The sequence below is a fragment of the Psammomys obesus genome, unplaced genomic scaffold, assembly GCF_907164565.1.
Source record: "Psammomys obesus unplaced genomic scaffold, mPsaObe1.curated_primary_1811, whole genome shotgun sequence".
NCBI lineage: Eukaryota > Metazoa > Chordata > Mammalia > Rodentia > Muridae > Psammomys > Psammomys obesus.
Window position 1 is genome coordinate 44128543 of NW_026585895.1, and position 20159 is coordinate 44148701.

General features: G+C 51.0%; 1 protein-coding gene across 3 annotated transcripts in view; it reads left to right on the top strand.

The window, feature by feature from the left end:
• Dennd1a (DENN domain containing 1A) overlaps positions 1-20149 on the top strand; it is a 474895-nt gene extending 454746 nt beyond the window's left edge. For 2 of the 3 annotated variants that reach the window (XM_055599849.1, XM_055599850.1), the window contains 4 exons: positions 2229-2317; positions 14333-14461; positions 16856-17114; positions 17901-20149. In XM_055599849.1, coding sequence (XP_055455824.1) covers positions 2229-2317; positions 14333-14461; positions 16856-17114; positions 17901-19094 — 1671 coding nt within the window. In that variant the 3' untranslated portion in view covers positions 19095-20149. The remainder of the gene's footprint in view (positions 1-2228; positions 2318-14332; positions 14462-16855; positions 17115-17900) is intronic. The other variant, XM_055599851.1, reaches the window with a different exon arrangement.
• Positions 20150-20159: the final 10 nt, after the last annotated feature.

Here is a 20159-nt window from a genome sequence, read left to right on the forward strand (position 1 = left end):
TGTGTGTGTGTGTGTGTGTGTGTGTGTGTGTGTGTGTGTGTGTGTGTATGTCACCATCACCTCTTGTGCATGCCTTTGTGGATGTCTGTTTGTGAGACTGTATATACAGTACAGTCTCCCAGCCCTGGTGCATTTGGGTGTTTGTCTGTAATGATAATCCTACAACAGTGAGGCATGTGTGTCTCTGGGTGGGTCTGTAACCACAGGGGTGACTGTCTCTGGTCCGTTGTGTCTTTCCCGCCCTCCCTCACCCCTCTCGCCTCTCCCTCCTCTGTCTGTTTTATCATCCCTAATGAAGCAGTCTCCTCCATCGATCCTGCTGATTGCCAACCCATTCCTTTTGTTTGTTGGCGCTGAGCCATTCAGCAGCACTCTGACAGCTCAGCTCGTCTAATTAGCTCTGTTGTTCTTTTTCCTCATGTTTCACCACGTTGCAAGTTCAGTTGAAGTTGCCACAAACTTAATCCCCCCACTTCAGTAGCAAGTTCACATTCTTAACCTGTCTGCATTGTAGCAAGGAGCAGCCCTGTGCGGGACAAGCTGACAGGCCATAATGTCTGACCTTCCTGAGCGTAGTCCCCAGGATCCTGCCAAGGGCAGAAGAGCTGTTCCACCCAGCTGCATTATCCTCCTTTGCAGGCAGAGTCTCAGGGATCCAAGGGTCCTTGAGGGGGAAACCACCTCCATAAGAGAATAGGGACATATAGAGCCATCTATTTATTCAGCAAATGTTGACCAAATATCTGTTGGGTGGCAGGCACCATTCTGATAACAGTACTTACTGCTGTTATATTCCAGACAGTAACATTGGCCTGTCTACACATCTTGCTGAGGCTCCACTATGTACCAGGCTCCTCACAGGATGCCTGAAAGGATTAAAACTATCTGCAATCTATCTTCGTGTAGGCACTCCCTCCCTTCCTTTTGCTGTTGATAAAAGGGGGCATCTCAATCACAAAGAAGCAGGCAAGCATTTCTGGAGCCCACACTTGTGCCGTGTCCACGCCAGTATGTTACCCTCACCCTGTGGTTGAATCTTAACAATAGCCCCGTGGAAGAAGACGGCATGTTTTATGGAATGTTCTTGGCCTTTACCATGTTTCTGATTTGCCAAATGAGGCTGAGTTCAGACTGGCCGCTCCACAGGAAAATCTTTGGTTCGGTCAGACGTGCACAGACCTGAGGGCTCCATGAGACTCTATCAAGACTGGTCTTGTATGCAGCCAACTTCTGTAATATTGCTCCTAAGCCATTGTGCTGTGTCACCCACCAGCTGCCGGAGGTGGGGTTGTTGTGGAAAAGGGCAGTAGGTAATGGAGTGTGTCTGTCCTTCCCATCTTGTCAGCAGCACTCAGCCAGTGTGTCATTGCAGTTACAGGTAATGCATGCCCCCTGCAAAGAGCCACAGAGGGACATTCTCAGCTCTCTTCCCAAACCTCCTTGGCATTGGAAGTGGTCAGCAGTGATGGTACCACACATAAAGCCACACAATACTGATTGGACCAAATGAGACTCAACCTAAGAGTACTGAGAAATTCATCCATCATAGACTTTGATGGGGCAGGGAAGGGGCCAACCTATCCTCTGAGGTTCCATCTTGGTTTTTAGAGGTGGCAGCTCAGAATAACCCATCTACCCACAGTGTCAGCAGTGAAAATAGGAAGCTCTCTGCTGCCCTCACGTGCCCACTGCCACTCCTAAGCTGCGCTTTGTGCAGCATCCAGTTGAGCTCTACTGGGAGACGGCACATGGGGTGCCCTGAGAAGCAGTTTGGCTTGGCTAGGCACTCTGTGGAGCTGTCAGTTGCTTCCTCTTCCATTCAGAGAAGAAAACAAGTATCCTGTAATTCGATGTGAAAGAGTACATTGAGCGTGTGTACCCATAAAACAAGTGTAAGTGGAAATTCTTTGATCCACACACTAGTTTCTGAATTCCAGGGATAAGGACTTTGTGGTTTTGCCTCCCATGCAGTTCATACCTCACTCAGCCCTCTGAGAGGCCGGTGGGTCTGCAGATAAGGAGAGCCTTTCTGGCTTAAATTCCAGATAGCATATCCATATGCTGTATGGTAAATAGTGGTGTTTCCATGATAAGCAGGACCCTGGTAGCCCAGACCTGGAGAACCTCTAACCAAGCCTTCTGGGGCTGCCTGCCTAAATGTTCACAAAGAACCTGTGGGGCCTTTCCAACTCATTCCTTCTTGGGGACTTCCCCATGTTCATCCTTAGGTACGACCACCTCGTCCTCATGTCGTCAAGAGACCCAAGAGCAACATCACTGTGGAAGGCCGGAGGACATCTGTTTCAAGCCCTGAGCAGTGAGTACAGTTGGCCCGTCCCATCTCTCTCTAAGAACCCAATGAGCCAGATCTTTGTTGCCATCAAGCATGCAACTTCAGCCTTCCTCTTGGAGGTTCCCTTGAAATCCTGAGCAGGAGTTAAACAAGGAGGCTGGACAAGGAGCAGGGCTTGGTCATTGGTGTCACAGTCAGCCTCTACTGTCACATCAGCAAGAAGCACCACAACAGGGAACCTGGGCTACACTTTGAGTGGTGAGGCCAACGTACTCAGTCACATTCCAAAGGTCCCGGGCCTCTTACACTGAAGAATAAGCTGCCTTGCCAAAGAGGCTGCTTGTTTAGCAAGAACACCCTGCTGGTGTCCAAAATTCCCATGGCTTGAGTTTATACACATGATATACTACCCTTGGTCTCTCCTAGGCTCTTTGATCTCGTGTGCTATTAGGACTTTTCTTCAATGTCCCCTGTGTCCTGAAGCTCCTCAGGTTACCCCAGGACCCAGCCTAGAACCAGTTTTGGTCACAACCCAAGTAGCTGTTAAATAGATTGGGTGACTGAGCCTGCAGGGTCAAAAGCTGCAGACAGCTCCAACTCCAGAGCCACTTGGAGAAAGTAGCACTAGCTCTCCTTGTGTCAGTGTGCATAGCCCTGGGCTCTGCCCAGACAATTCGGCAGCTACTCAACAGCTTCCTGGGATATCTTTAGAATGGTACCTTATATATCACCAATCCATCTTAGCCTAGGGTTCTTTGAGGGCTGAGGAAAAACATTCTTCCCTTGTGTGGAAGGAAGGAGTGCCCTTCTTTACAAAGAACAGGTGCCAAAATAGAAGAAAAAATCTCCAAAATGTCAGGCCGTGGCATGATACCAGGTGCACTTCAGTTCTCCCATGATCCTCTGTTTTTAGAATCAGCCTTCCTGAATAGTTTTTACCCAGAGAACATCAGAGTGGGAGAGAGTGTGTGTGTGTTTCTGGAGATGCTTGGATGTGTGAGATTTTGAAGAGGGGATGCCTGCAGTTGGGGCAGGTTTAACTTGGGCTCTGTCTGCACCCTGGGTATTGTCAGAATGCTTTGGGATGCCTTCTTTGCTGTGGATTATGACTGCCCCCTTGTGGTGAGAATGCTGCATGGCGCTGGAGTTCCTCTTGTCCTGAAGATTTCTCGTGAACAGAATGGAATTGGCTACCTCTTCGTAGCTGATCCTTTTACAGTGTCCTAGGCTAGAGGCCATGGACCTGTGGATTCTGAGTCATAAACTCTGGCTGTTCTTGCATACACACACACGACCAGCAGCGGTTCACATCCTATGGAAACACATTCCCCACCTTGCAGTCCTGATTAGAGATTGGACTCACCAAGCACACTTACTTATGCTGTTTCTGTTCCAAATCCAGTGACAGGGGGCGATGCTTTAGTGTGTGCAAAGAGCTAGTTGTGTCAAGAAGGTAGCTCTTCCTGGTAATTGCCTTAGCCGTGTCGGAATCACTTCAGTATTTTTGTGTAATGTGCCTGTCTTAGATTTCTTTCCTGAAAGTGTCAGGTTGAGATGAACTGGACAAGAGAGGGTATGGGGGCTGGTTCAGAGGACTGGCAAACAACAGTGGCAGGAATTAAAAGACAGGTTCACGAGAACACCTCGTCGCAGCTCGGGCTGGCCAGGAGGTAGCAAGGGATGCTCTAAGACGTCATTGCTAGGGTTCCTTTTCACATTTCCTTAATGAGGAAGAGGGAGGCTGTGCTCTCATCATGCCAATGACATTTCTGGTGCCACCCGGGTGTTTTCCTGCATCTCTTCCATGCTGCCATCCCCCTACTACTCCCCCATGCTCCTCCACTTCCAAATGCCATGTCACAACAGCACTTGGATGTGTTTCTCTCAACTGTCACCAGCTCCAGCTGGCAAGACCAACTTCTTGAAACACAGGAAGCATCCAGCGGAAAATATTTTAATAAAACAGACTCCTCAAATATTGTTCTGGAAGGAAAGGAAAACAGCGCCACCAATCTGTCAGCTTCGTGCTGGGAGAGTTCAGAAGAGGGCCCAGGAGGCAGAAGTCATCGTCCAGTGCTCTTTGTGGAGGGCGGTTCCCACTGGCACACATGGATTCAGGACCTGGCCTTTTCATCCACTCTGACTTTTCTTGTCCTAGATCTTCATCTCTGCCAGGGACAGCAAAGTCCACTGGGCTCTTAGAGAGTGTGGGCTGTAGCTGAAGAGGTGACTCTTAGCTTCCTGCCCTGCCCTCACTTCCAGCAGCACGTTCAGCAGTTATCTCTACTCAGCAAGGCGGAGCTCCACCAAGATCCAGCGGTGCTAACTGCTACTCCCCTAAAGTCCGTCTCTTCCTTTCCTGCTGACGTGTTTTGTCCATTGCTCTCTATGTACATTCACATGTCCATTCATTCAGTGAACATCTTTGAAAACCTGGTAGGCACACACTGATCAGCCTTCAGAGGGAGTTCCCATGGTGATTCATCTGTTGACTTACATTTGCCCAACGGGAAATTTTCTTTCTGAATCAAAGTTTCCTTGTCCCTTAAGGCCATTTCGTAGCATTTGGATAAACACTTTAAAAGATTTTGGGGGGAGGGGGTCTGTTTTTTAATCGCCACTCACTGAATAAGGTGAGGCTAAGGGTTGGGGAGATGGCTCAGTCAGCATAAGGTCCTGAGTTTGGATCCCCAGCGCCCTCACAAAAGAGAGTGTAGTAGAGCACAGCCTTGGCCAGCCAGTCTAGCTAACCAGTGAGCGGTGGGTTCAGTGAGAGGCCGTCTCAGACCAATAAGGTAGACAGCAATAAGGGAAGACAGCTGATGTCAGCCTCTGGCCTCCACACATGCAGGCACACCTGCCCCTACACAGACCTCACATGTACACACTCAACAAAATGAAGGCACAATACAATTAACTGCTCTTTCCCTCCAAGAAGCGTTAGCCCCTCCTATTATTATTATTATTCTAATAAGCATTAATCCCTCGCAGTATTTTTTTCTAAGAAGCATTAGCTCCTCCCTTTATCATTCAAAACAGAAGATGCTAGTCAGCAGGACACTCTATCCTCTAGTCCCTCTGCTGTGCTAGCACTTTCCCCTGGCGGGGACTGGGAGGGACCAGCCACAGTTGGAAAGTAGCAGTGCCACCTAAGTTCTGCTTCCTAGCCCTTGCCATTGCACCCTGTTGCCCTTCTTATCATAGGACCTATGTGGCCCCTTTGCAGTCTGGCCTTGCCCAAAGACACAGCTCTGTGTCCCAAGACAGCTTGCCCAGCTTACCAGCCCTCTTCCCAGATTCTCTGGAGCCTGAAATTGGGAAGTGGGGCCCCTCAGTTTTACTGTCACAGAACAGTCACCAGAAGAGCCTGAGCACATTTCCCGTGGGCTAGTGTCAGATAGCTGGTATCAGGTTCTTGATGGAGAAGCTGAGGCTCAGGCCAAGATCACTAAAGTCTCAGGTCCATGAGACTGAGTGAGACCACCAGTCTTATGACAGAAGACTGGCCCTAGCTTCTCCACCATCCAGCCTTTCTATTCAGAACCTGATTATGCTCCAGCAGCTCCTCAGCCTCTACCATGAGTGCAAAGAGGTCACACAGTCACACCTCCCCTTGTTAGAGGTGGCCTTGGTTCCCAACCAGAGCACGCCTGGTTGTCAAGCCCCAAGGTATTTCCACCCAGCTTGCCAGGTGTTGGGGAATCCCCATGCAGCTTGCTTCTCAGCCAACGCTCCATGGCCCACTCTAAGAACACTGTGATGAGTCTCACCATCTCCACATGACTCCACACTGAGACTGAGGCAAGGGCTCAATGACCACAGTGCTGTCCAGGTGTCAGTCTCGTGTTCCCTAATAGAAGGCTACAGAGGGATCAGGGACAGGGACAGTGGCCCTCACTGAGTGACTGAAAATACAGAGGGGCATCACCTGGGTATGGCCCCTGGCTCCTCTTCATGGTACATCAGTCCACCTGATGGGTCCTGAGGTTAGGGACTTGCAGATGGCAGTGGACCTGAAGTGCCCTGTTCTGGTCACCTGCCCTCCAACCTCTCTAGACTGCATGGCATTCTCACGAAGATGCAGGTTCTGCTGGCCACAACCTATTATTGAAGTTCCCTTATACGAAAGACGAGCCCAGGTACAGCCTCCAGGGAACCTCTCCCAGCAGATCTACAGGAAAGCTGATCTTTTTAAGCAGTTTTGTTTATCATAATCATACAGTCGCCTTAGAGACAGCCTAGAGGTCAGGAAGGAGACAAGTGCACTTTGAATCCCACAACTTTGATTCAGTGATCCATAAGTATCTGTAGAGTTCCCTCCAGGCTTTGCCTAGTCATATTTTTAGAACTCCCCAGTCCGTGGCATCCAACTGTATGGACTTATCACTGTGTCTCGATAACCTCTGTCATTTGTGACTCCAGGGGTGTATATGGAGGGAATGTTTCTTCTTAACCTGCCCCCATACTATACCTTTAGCTTTTGTTCCCAAGGTTTCATTCATAAGAAAAATGTTGGGGTCATACCCCTCCTTGCTGAGCTTTCTCTCATTCTATATCGCTACAAGATGTGGACCTGATAGTACCATTCACTGAGAACTGTGTGCTAGGCACTTTACACAGGACATTTCATTGCATCCTCATGAGAAATTGGGAGGTGAGAGATCTGAGCTCTGTTTTACAGTAGTGGCCAAAAGTTCAAGAATTATCCCTGCCCTTGGCCACCCAGCTGGTTAGTGGCAGAGCTGGGCTTCAGTTCTACCTCTTGATGACTATGCCAGTACCCGTCAGTTCTGTAGAACTCAGTGAACAGGAACTGCACTGCCTCATTCATTCTGCCAGAACTGCACCGCTGGGGTTCTGGGCAGCCAGCAGCAGCTGGAAATTCTCTGGATGAGGAAGGTTGCAGGTGTGCTGGCTGGACAGACAGTCTGCACCGAGTGGAGCCCACACTGCTGAGGGCTCTGCCCACCACCTCTGAGGTACCAAGGCTTCTCCTCCACCTGAGACTATCCAGAGGAGCCACGGTCACATCCTAAATTAGGAGGGGTACATGACCTCCCCTCCCTCCTCACCTCTCCAGCAACTGCCAGTCTCAGTCCTCCCATACCTGGATGTTCAGCAAGGACCACAGACTTTCCTCCCCATACCCCCATCCCCAGTGTGAACCTATACTGCTAAAATTCCTCTGGATATATCATACACACTATTTGTAGAAGTGTGCATGTGGTTGCACATATACATTCGCTCGTGAACTCACACACACATGTGCCTGTGCCCCGAGCTTCTCCAGGGCAATAGTTGTATATTCTTCCACTCTGACTTTGATTCACAAACCAGTGCTTATTCAGATTTCTACTCAAAGGTATTTCCTCAATGGAGGAACATAGGAATTGGTGAAGGAAGATGCCTGCTGCTCACAGTCCACCAACCCTGGAGATCAGGAAAATGCCAATAAACAAGCACAAACACCTAACAAGCACTCACTGTATACCAGGTGTGCGTGGACTATGACTGTGAAGCTGCTAGCACCTCGCCTGCCCTGATCCTGCAAGAGCTAGGAGCTGCCACCAGCTCAGGAACAAGTCAAGTCTCCAGGATACCAGCTGGGCCTGGGCCCCAGGGGGGGCTAACCCCCTGGCAGGCTGCCAATACCTACTGCCTGAGCAACCAGAAATCCAAACACCCTCACAGAAGGTCACAGGCCCAATTAGCAGAGTGAGAGGCCCCTGACCTGACTCAGCACCTCCCCAGTGGATTCTGGGTGGTAGAGACAAAGAGAATCCTGAAGCCATATGAGGCACTGGAGCCAAAACTGGAAAAGGGTTACCCCCCCATCCAAGAGTGTCCAAGCTGGGGGTGTCTCTACCCCATCGGCAATGGCTCATATGACTGGAGACACCATAGCCCTTTCACTGGCTCTTCATGTGACTGAGCACAAAGGTCGCTCAGCAGTCAAAGAAAGCTGCACCCACACATCCGAAGCATCCTCCCCACACACAGAAGGACAGTTCCCAAGCTCTATCACCACAGGGATTGATTCTCTCTGGAAAGCTCCAAGGAATTACCCTTTCCATTACCTCTTAAAGGCTTTAACACTTAGCTGAGACCCCTGCCTCTTATACTTTCCATGCCACAATAGCTTATTGTGTTCCCAGCCCCATCATGGGTCATGCCTAACCTCCCTGAGCCCAGCCAGGACAGCATGAGCCCCTCTCAAACACAAAGGAGCCAGGCCTCTAGCAAGTGGAGCAGCTTACCCTGAGGCTGAGTCGCACACCTAGGAATGTCGTGAGAGGTCCCTCTCCACAGCTTCCATGGCCCTCAGGGTTGTTCTGAGGGTGAAGGGCTGAGTCCACACAATGTTGGTATCTCCAGACTCTCCCTATCCTCACCTTAGCCCCGAAGCCCAGAGCCCAGAGAGTGGAAACGTCTTATTCCTGTGTATGTTCCCTGCTAACTTGGTAAGGACCTTCTCTGGCCATGCTTGAACCACAAGTCTGGGCTTACCATATGGGCATTAGAGAATTCTGTTGACAGAAGGGATGGCCACAAAGGCTGAGGAATGCCTCAGTGGGTGCATTAGTGGAGAGTAGAAAATAAATAATAATAAGCCCAAGAGAGAGACCAGGACTGGCCATCTTCCTGCTCCTGATGGTAGCCCTACCACCTGGCCACACATCACCTCAGCCTACCCAAGCCATCTATCCTTTCCCTATCCAAGGCTCCCACCCCCAGGTCTGCTCTCTCCTGAACAACCCACCCTTGATGGTCTCAGAGGCACCCCTGGCCATCAAGCCACGTTTGTTCTGCTCAGGATGAAAGTGCAGAGTCCATGCCATTTTCTAGGGAGCCTCATCTGAGAGTCTTTGAGCCAAGGGTACCCCTCACCCCTGCTGTCTCTTGGCAAAGCCAGTTTCCAAGGAAGTGGAAGGATCTGGATTCTTGCCGATGACAGTAGGAATTATCACTGACAGCAGAATAGCCCTTGTTCTGATGGTGACTGGCGATGGCAATAACCCTCGCTCTTCAGCGGATATTCATGTAACTGAGTACAAACATCCCTGTGTACATAGTTCCTGTGTCAGCCTTTAGCTCCTCCCTCAACACAGCAGCTCTTACTCTGGCTGCCTCCGGCTCCCAGAGGTACCCAACCTTGCCTCAGAGCCCTTTCTGCTTTTCAGCCACTACCAAGTCTGTGGTTGGGGGGGATGGTCCTATATCATGTGGTTGGAAGAGCTGTGGGAATTCTAGGTAAGGCTGGCTGGGTGATACCCATCTCCTGAGATACATCCAGCGGAGGACCGCTCGTGTGGAAGATAACAACCACCTCTTCATCTCTGACCAGGAGAGAGGTGTCCAACATCACTGTGTAAAGCAGCATGGGGACAGCAGCTGAGGGCTCAGTACTTAGTAGGCACCATGCAAAGCCCTTGGCGAGCATTTCACTTCCCTGCTCAGGCCTTCAGGAAAGCACAGCATCCCCATTTGCAGAGAACTCAAGGTCCAAGGAGGTAAAGCGACTTTGCCAAGGTGTCTGGAAAGAAAGGAAAAAGAAGTTGAAAATGGACAGGCTGGCCTTCTCCAGTGCCTGTCTATACAAGCTACCCAACCAGGACTGTGTCATCAAGAAACACAAAGTAGCCAGGCCATTTACAAAGTGAAGACCCTTTGTGCCAGCGTGAAATGATTCTTCTAAAATGATCATGGTGTCCCCTCATTACCTCAGGAGACCAAGGCCTGGATGATTTCCTCCCATCTTTATCTCAAGTGCATTTAAATGTCAATTAAATTTGAAACATCTACATTTGTCAGCACTTCATTTCGGGCCAGCGTGACGTGCAGCTGATTTGTCCATGCGATGTGACACATTAAAAAACTCTCGATGTAGATCTTCCTCATTAAAAAATAAGCCAGTGCGATCCTGAAGCAGCAGAGAGCGCAGAGCACATCCCAGCTTCCTGATGCCGTGTCTCTGACATGGTATTTAAAAAGGAACAGCCTCGCCTGTCACCACTGTCACACACGCGCGCTAACCAGCGACACGTTAAACCAAACATTAGAAAGGGCTCAGGAGTCATCCGCATGGGAACCCCACTGCAGGGTGGACAAGGCAGGGGCAGCAGAGAGATGATAGGTCCAAGCTGTGATGGACAGAGCCTTTCTCTCACACCGTGACATCACAGCCCTTGCTGGGTAGCCAAGTTCAGCGAGGCCTGCCTTTTCCCAGACAGCCCCTTTGTGTGTAATAAAATGCAGGCAAATGGTGGGGGGCAGACTGCAGGGTAGTAGCTGAATTGGGTTAATGAGGGAAGAGGTACAGTTTTTTATATTCTGCCTTAAGCTAATAAAAAATTTAAACCTGGACATTTTCGATGGTTCATCCTTTATCCCTGACAAATATCTGACTGTATCTTTCATGGGAGAACATGAGCAGCTGAATTTAAATAAGTTTATTTTGAAACCTCATCTTTCATTAAAAGGGGAAGTGGAAACCCCCTACCTCTCATTTCATTGTTTCAGCTCCAGGGAACAGGTGGCAGGACCCTGTGGTGTTTAGAGACAGGCAAATCTAGATTCCACTCCAGCCCCATCTTCAGCTGCTGTGTGACCCCAGGCTAGGAACACCCCTTCTCTGAGCTTTGCTTTCTCTGTTATGAAAAATTAGTGAGAAATTGTGTGGACAGCATGTGAGTTGTTTTCTGAGTCATCGCCATCCTTGTGTCCTGGACATGACAAAGCTCTGATTGACCAAATCACATGGCACATTTCCCTCCAGTGCCTGTCACTCAAGAAGCAATGATGTGCTATGAACACCTGAGCCTGGCCTGCCGGCAGAGCCAGCTGAAAGAAGCTAGGTGTAGACTGAGAAGTAGTGCTCCCTCTCCTGCTTCCTGCAGTCACAGCACGGGGGACACCGGGGGTGGGGGGTGGGGGGGAAGGACCCAGGTGTCAAAGATGACCCCGCCCTGCAGCACTTTAATGACACCAAAGTCCTCCCAGCATAAAGGCTATCTCTCTGCTCTCTGGGAATGTGACAGGAATGGTCTGTGCCAGGGAAGGGGCTCGTGCTTTCTGTAGGTGTCGAAGAGGCATTCACAGTGAATTTGAGGCTCACCAAGCACTTGGCTCTATGTGACCCAGGTAAGGACGTATGTTGTCTTGTGTGTATCTGTGGTCAGCGCTGTGATTCTTAGGAGAGCCTGAGCTAGAGCCCCTGGCTTGCTTTCTGGCTTGGTTATCTGCTCACTTTTCTCTCCTTCATCAGTAGTCCCCTAGCAGATCCCTAGCACTAGATCTGCTTAAGCACAGTCAGGAAATGCACTTTGGGTAGGTAAGTAGGTAGGTAGGTGCTCAGACAAAGGGGGAGATGGCTAGACGGCTGCATGTTAGGTTGCTGTTCTCAGAGGCACTTCAGGTAATAACAGGTTACTCCAGCAGTAGGGATCACAGCACTGGCCACCCCAGTGCCTGTGGTGTTAACCCGAACCCTAGCTTGATGCCTTCTGCTCTTAATCCTGTACACTTTGTATGTAAGTATCTCAGGGGTCACATTTATCAGACCCCTAAAGTGATGAGATCTGTGTAATGTGTTAGGTGCTCTTGGAGGAGGAGGAAGGATCCCCAGCATGCCAGCCCTCAGTCTTTTAACCACAAACCTTCATCCTACTAATGTGGGCCCCAGGAGGAAGAAAAGCAGCAATGGCCAGGCCCCTGGCCTTGAGCTCCATCAGGAACAGAATTGCAGATTAACTGGGGTCCATGAGGTACCAAGACCCACAGCCAGGTATAGCTGGGAACTTCAGGTCCTTCCTAGGGGTTGACATCTGGGTCAGGTCTTCAAGATGGAAAAACAGTTCTGGGATAGACAGGCACAAACTCTGAGTGGCAAAGGATGCCTGCTCAGAGATGACTCTCCAGCTTAAGTGCCATGGATGGGTGGGAAGGGGCCTCAGGGCTTGGCCTACAATCCACCCATACCCAGTATGCACCTCAAGCTGCCCAGAGTGGAGTGAAAATGCTGGGATTCCTGCCCCACACCAGCTAGAAACTGCCCCATGCTTGAGAGCAGAGGCAAAAGAGAGAGATCAGTTTACTTCTGCATCTGAATATTTCTCTTTACCCCTTCTGCAATGGATTAGCTTGTCCCTTCTACTCAGCCTCATAGGCTATGAAGGCAGCAGGGACCTAGTTTCGTGCTAGGCCAGAAGAAACACATTTCTTCATGCAGAGCCTCCTGCCATCAGCATCCTTCCACAGCAGTCTTTCTCCAGTTGTGGAAGAGCTAAGGTGTCTCATGCTAGGTATCAGGTGGTCAGGGAATGGAAGTTAGCACAGCCCTGTATCTGCCCCTTCCTGATGCATGACCCTGGGCTAGCCCCAACCTCCACTGAAGTCTGAGGAGAAAGCTCATGGTGAGCCTGCAGGGACAGAGAAGAAAATGAGGCTATACAGCAGGAAGTGCTGCAGCTTTGAATGGTTCTGGGAGCTACTTCAAGTAATAAGAGGATAGCGCTAGGAATGTGGTCACAGCACTGCCATGACAGGGCCCTCCTCAGCCTCCTGTACAGGCCTTTGTGTACTTGTTTCAGCCTGAAAGGACTTCCAGAGTGGAAAGTGCAGAAAGGCTGCTTCTGAAGGCAGATGGCCCTGATACCTAGCGTCTCCTGACTCTCTCCCCAAAACTTCACTGTTCTCTCTCAGGGCTCCTCACAGTGAGCCCAGCCACTGACAGGGGCAGAGGTGTTAGCTGCAACAGCATCCATGGTGGGGCTAGGATTTGAACCTGCCACAGTTTGAGCTCTCTTCTCCTGGGCCCACGGCCTCTCGTGGGCACCGCTGGTCAGTATATAATTGATAGGAGCCAGGTGTGGACTCTGGGTTGGGTGTGTTTTTGTTTACGGAGCTAGAGTGCACAGGTGGCTGACAAGGGAGATATATTTTTTATAACAATGAATATTTAATTTCCACATCACAGATAAAAAAGACTCTCTGAAGAAGCATCCAAGGGAGACTCCAGAGAGGGCAACTAATCAGAAAAGGGTCTTCTCGGGGGTTGCTTCCATGTTGCTCATTTTTTGCTCAACTTTTTCCTGACTGATTTTTGAGGTAGAGATATGCATGCTGTAGGAAAAAAAAAAGAAGAAGCAAAAGGCGAGGTCACCCACTCTTCCCCCCAGCCGTTACTGGAATTTAAGCACTTGCTTTTTCAGTCTTTCTCCTGTGCAGTTTCCTACAAGTAAATTAGGGGACACAGTATCATCAGGGAACCAGGTCCAGATGCCAAAATTCAGGATGTGTATATGCCTGTTTCGTGAAATGGTATGGTGTTTGCAAAGAGCCCGTCACACCCTCCTGTGTGTGCGGTTACTTTTTATAATTAATCCAGTGTGCATGCAGTGTAGATGCTGTGGAGCTGTGTTTGGGGAATAACATGATGATAGGAGAACAGAATGCACATGCTCAGTACAGATGCAATTTTTCCAAACATTTTCTTTGTTTTTCAAGACAGGGTTTTTCTGTGTAGCCGTGGTTGTTCTGGAGCTCACTCTGTAGACCAGGCTGGCCTCAAACTCAGAGATCCATCCACCTCTGCCTCCTAGTGCTAGGATTAAGAGCATGTGCCACCACAGCCACATTTTGAACTCATAGCCGATGGAATCTGTAGAGATAGTGCCTACGGTGTGGGGAGGCCAATCATGAAAATAGCAACTGTGTCGTGCTTTTAAATTCTGTTCATTAGCATTATATGTAATGGGAAGACAGCATTCGGCCAGCAGTGCCTGGTTCCACTTGCTGGAAGTATTTTAGTACTTTAAATAGAGCAGTGAGGGTTCATTGTTAATTTAGGGTTAGCGTAAATTAACCAGGCCAGACATTGCTGGGTGAGAGTTCAAGGCCCTTGACACACATGGCAAACCCAGCTTCCTCTCTGCTTAGAGTCAGCCTCCTTACCCCAGTGGGTGCCCTGGAGCCTTCTCCCCACCCTCTCATGGTGCTCTCTTGGTACCCTAACTGCCTCTTCTTTTCTCTCTTGTCCAGCCTGGTAAAGCCCTTGCGACACTATGCTGTCTTCCTCTCTGAAGACTCCTCTGATGAGGAATGCCGACGGGAAGAGGCCCCCAGCACTGGCTTCACTGAAAGCCTTTTCTTCTCTGCTCCCTTTGAATGGTCTCTCTTCCTCTTTCCAGCTCCTTGGGCTCAACCTGGTGACTCTTAGGGTTCAGGGGGGAGCGTGGGGGACTGGAGCTGCTTGCTGCCATGGGGAGAAAAGTTCCCGGATGCCTATTTACAGGGTGGATGGCATGTCTACAGGCTTTCTCAGGCTCCTGCTGTCCCAGCCCCACATGGCTGTGACAGGTAACAGATGAGGCTGAAGTGTTGGTCTCCATTCCTTACAAGGGGAAATGACTTGATTAATGGAACAGTAAGCCTGACTACTGATCCTCCTTTTCTCAGTGCATCTTAGAAAGCCTTGGAGAAGGAAGTAAAGTTGGCTGTTAAGTAGAAAGCCAACTTTAGTTACATGAAATGTGTTAACACCAGCATATCAGTCATGTATGATGATGCACACCTGTAGTCTCAGCACTTAGGAGGCTGAGATAGAAGGACTGTTTCAGACTAGCCTGGGCAAGTTCCAAGCTAGTCTGAGCTATATACAAGATCTGTCTTATTTACATGTTATGGTCTATCTGGCTTTCTTAAAATTAATTTCATCTTAATTATCTTATTTTGTATCCTAAGCTGCATACAAATTACAAACAGCAATTCTTTTTAAAGGAAAAGAAGCTCACCTTACATACCAGTGTTCTACCCAGGAGCCTCAGGGGTGTGACCACAACCTGCCAGAGTGCTAGCTGCTGGCCAGTTCACTATTGAGGGACTATTGTCTTCCTCCACCAGTCCACCCCTCAGCCCCACCCTCCTTTCTGACCAGCACCAGCACTAGCACCTTCTCCCTGGGGCGTCATCCTGGACTGTCTGAGTCCAAGGCTACCCTGCCCCTGTCCCTTTCCTGCTGGCAGCTTACTGCAGCAACAGCAGTGTGTAGTCCATGTAGTCCCTCGTCCCTGGTCTTCACACGCACCTTTCCACTACTTTCATTCTCTCTTTGATCTTTTTTTTTTTAAAAAAGTTTGAAGAATCAGGCTTTCCCCAGCGGTACTGTCTCTGCTGTCTCAGGTTTAATGTGCCTACTGATGTAGCTATTACTAGTTAGAACAAAGAGCTCTTGAAACAACACATGCCCATCTGAGAGGCAACCTCAAATCACCCTGCAGAAAAAGCAACCTGCTTAGGGGACTCCCACTGACTCTGCCCAAGGCCTTACCCTATTAGGTTCTCTGAATTAAATGGTTGACACACACATACACAAACACACCCTTAAATGGTGCTGGGAATAGAACCCAGGGCCTCACATGCTGGACACAGGGGCCCCTGATGCTTCCTTCTTTAAGCAGTGGATAAAAATTCTCTTCTTTAGCCTGTACCCAGAGCCAGTTCAGGGCTTGCTGTGTGTTTATAAAGGAGCTGTTCCACCTTAATTCACAACACTAAGGGTTAAAAACTACTGCTCCCTTGCGTTTAGGAAGTAGGACTCTTCCTTATCCCTTCCTTTGTGCTCAGATTAGATTAAAGGTTCCTGAGTTCCTTGGTCAGTGAGGCAAGGACTTTGGAGAATCTCACACTTGGCCTCCATTTCCACCCCTTTCTGGATGATGTGAAGCACAGAATGAGTTTCTTGAGTCTTTTGAGCTTCATGTCCTCATCTGTAGAGTGTAAGTCCCAGACAACAACGTCTGATGACCAGAGCTGGGGCTGTCCTCCCTCCTAATCTTTCAGTGAGCCTTTGGTGTCACCATGCTTGTGACCAGCAGGTGGAGTCCTCCGCCTACTTCACCAGGGCGCTGCACTAGCCAGCCTTCACCTCAGGCAGGGCAGGCACCGCCTCCCCACAGCTCAATGTTGCCCTGAGGCTCAGCCAAAGGAACCAGCTGTTACTTAGGCCCAGCTCGCCCGAAGGTTGTGATGTGTGTAGAGCGCAGGTGACAGCCATGCATGCGTGGGTGGTTGTCGCCAGCTTTGCATAGCCTCTGTACTTGTTCACAGAGCCACACTCACAAAGATCAACTGACCTGCCCAGGTCCTCCCAATGAGGGCTACGACCCGGGCTCAAACAGAAGTCCTACAAGTTGAGGCCTAGAAGTCTCCTTAGAGATGCTCGTGGTTAGGCATATTCTGGACCTGACCCTGAAGCTGAGGCTGCTTACTATACAGGGAGCAGGAGGGACAAAGGAATACATGTGCGCGAATGCAATGTCCCCTCCACTCCTGCCTCATTTGTATGTGTGCATACAAAGACCCTGGGCTCTAGGGCACTTCGAGGTCTCCTCAGAGCAGGTGAGAGCCACAGCGTTCTGCCCAGGGCACCAAGCACACAGAAGAACACAATCTAGCCACAGGAGAAACCAGAAAAAAAAAGAAAAAAAAAAAATGGGGCTAGGGCCACTTGCTGCTCCCACAGATGCCCTAGAGGAAAATTCAGCTGGCTTTGTTTCCTCCCAGGCCACAGCCATACCGGACATTGAAAGAATCTGACAGCGCAGAAGGTGATGAGACGGAGAGTCCAGAGCAGTTAGTTCCTGAGCCCTGGGGACCTATCCCTGCTCCACCCGACAGAGCTGCGAGCATTGACCTTCTAGAAGATGTCTTCAGCAGCCTAGACATGGAGGCACCACTGCAGCCACTGGGCCAAGCCAAGAGCTTGGAGGATCTCCGGGCCCCCAAAGACTTGCAGGAACAGCCAGGGAGCTTTGACTACCAGGTATGTATGGGGTGTTTCCTGCTTATGAGTTAGGTCCTCCAAGTCATCCATGCCATTTCCGACACGCTCCCCACCCATCTTAAGTCAATACTCCAACCCCACCCCATTGCCAGCAGCACCACCAAGCTGCCAGCCATCGCCCAGAGCTGTCTGCTAGCACAGCAGGGGGTGTCTGCCTGCCTCCATTCTTATCTCAGAGGGTAGGCTGCTTCGAGGCTTGTCCAGACCCCCCAGGGCTCCTCGGATCAAACTCCTGGGTTCTGGATTGGTTCTCCCAATGTGACTATCAGTCACCTTCCCCCTCCGGGAGTCACAGATTATCCCACCTTCTGGGAATAAAGCAACTCTAGTCCAGAGACAGGTCAAATGGCCTACAAGTGTCAGGCAAGAGTCAGGACTCACAGTCTCCCTTTTCCGGTTCACGTGTCTTCATCCAGGCCTGGAGCCACTTGCCCTCTTGTGAGTGACCAAAGATACTATAGTCTCTGAACAGCAGAAAGACCCAAGCCATTGTTAGGTGGCGCACAGATGGGACATTTTCCTGAAACTGCTTGGCAATCATAGGTTTTTGTAAAAAGACAGATTCTTCTGGATTCCCTTTGTGGGACACAATAGGGCTCTAAGTCCAGATAGGCCTAGATCTCTGCAGGAGTCCTGGGAACCTGTGTCTCCTCCCTGTCTCAGGAGCCATGTGCCTATCACGAGGAAGGGTTGGGAACAGGCATGTACTTTCTACTGTTGCCTGGGCCAGCCTGTGGTCACCACTCCCTCCTTCCTCCCCCACAGAGGCTGGACCTGTGCAGAAGTGAAAGGGGCCTTGGCATGGCTGCAGCTCTGAAGCTTCCTCATCCATACACTAAGCTCTGGAGTCTGGGTCAGGACGACATGGCCATCCCCACCAAGCCCTCCACCACCTCCCCTGAGAAGCCCGCAGCTCTGCTTGGTAGTTCCCCAGCCCTGCCTTACAGACCCCAGAACCAGGAGGGCATCCTGAGCCCCAGCGTCAAGGAGGAGGCTCCCATCTCAGCTCTGGGCAGCATCACCGTTCCCCGGCCACAAGGCAGAAAGACCCCTGAGCTGGGCATTGTGCCTCCACCGCCCACTGCCCGGCCAGCCAAGCTCCAGGCTGCTGGTGGCCCGCCTGGCGACTTCTCTTCAGAGCCGTTCCAGATGGACCGAGAAAGACGAGGTGCCCTGAGCCCCGCGCTCTTGTCAGGGCTGCTCCCCAGTGCGCCCCAAGGCACCGCAGAACTTCTGCAGCCGCTCAGCCCAGCCCCAGGAGCTGCAGGCTCAGGCAGTGATGCCCTGCTTGCCCTCCTGGACCCACTTAATACAGCCTGGTCAGGCAGCACCATCCCACCACATCCTGCCACCCCCAATGTGGCCACCTCGTTCACTCCCCAGCTCAGCTTCCCCCCAACAGTGACACCCACCCCTTTTGTACAGCCGCCCCTCAATCCCTTTGTCCCATCTATGCCAGCAGCACCACCTACCCTGTCCCTGGGCTCCACACCAGCCAGGCATTTTGGGACCCCTCCAGCATCCCTGGGGCCGGCATATGCACCTAGTATCCTGCTGTCTGGTTCTGGCTTCTATGGCCCTCACAGGTCTCAGCCGCACCTCTCTGCTCTCTCCATGCCCAATCTCTTTGGCCAGATTCCCATGGGTACCCACACTAGTCCCCTGCAGCCACTTGGCCCCCCAGCTGTACCCCCCTCCAGGATCCGAACGTTGCCTCTGGCACGCTCAAGTGCCAGGGCTGCTGAGGCCAAGCAGGGGTTGGTCCAGAGGCCTAGTGAACCCCCACTGCTGCCTCCCAGACCCCCCCAGGGTCTAGAGCCAGCCCTGCAGCCCTCTGCTCCTGCACAGGCCAGAGACCCTTTTGAGGATTTGCTACGAAAAACCAAGCAAGACGTGAGCCCAGCCCCAGCCCCGGCCTCTGTGGAGCAACTCCGTAGGCAGTGGGAGACCTTCGAGTGAGCGGCCTGTGCCACTGTCGAGTGCCATGCCTCCCCTCTGTCCTGTTTCTGACCAGCTTCCACTGGGGCAAAGGGACTCTCTGCCCCCTCTCCTCCACAGCCCATCTCTGAGGCCTGGCCCTGGGAACGGTACTGTCCCAGAAGAGCTGCCTGCCACCCTCCTCAGCACCCTGTGTGGGTTCTGCACTATGTCAACTGGGCCAACCATGTCCTAACACCTTCCCTCCTGTATGTAGCCCAAGAGGAGTCAAGAAGCTCAGGGCTGCTCCCTAAGCCCAGCTCTCCTCCTCTACCGGGCCCTGCCCCACAGGGCACATGTCAGTAACACCCAGTGTGAGCACATCTTTGGGGGGGGGGGAAACACAGGTTTTTGGGATAAAATGAGGCCCGCCTGTGGGCCAGCATTTCTCCCTGGTGGTCGTCAAACCTCTCTAGCAATATACTCTTTCCTGTCTTTGCCTAACCACCAAACTTGAGTTGTTCCTGGGGAACAGGAGTCTGGGGATCTAATGGCCGGCAAACCCAGCTCCAGCTAGCCCTTTCAGGGGTTGGGAACACCAGCAACTTTGATTTCTAAGAGAACCCCCAAATCTGAGTGTTAGGAGATGCCCTCAGCTCTCTGCTACCCTCATAACTATGGGCTTTCATGTCAATCAAAGCTCCGGCTCTGGCTCTGGCCACTTGGAGCTTTATGGGCAGAATTGGGCAGTGGTGACCCAGATTCCAACTCAAAAGACAAGCTTCCTGCCACAGACAAAGGGGGAGGCACAGCTGTTTGGGCTCCTGGGTCAGGACCAGGTGGGGCCCTATGCCCCCAACCCAGATTCCGATTGGAGTGATACTCTCAGCCTGGGGCAGTGGGGACTTGGAAGCCAGCTCGCCCCCACCTCCCCCCCCCACCTCCAGCTTCCTGCCAGCGCAGAGATTCCTGAGGCCAAGTCACCAAAGTTATGATGAAATGTTGTTATTGTTTCTTTGATCTTCGTTTTCTTTTTACCTTATTGATTTGACGAATCTTGAAAATTGATTCCTTTCAATAAACCAAGGTAAAACACAGCCTAACCAT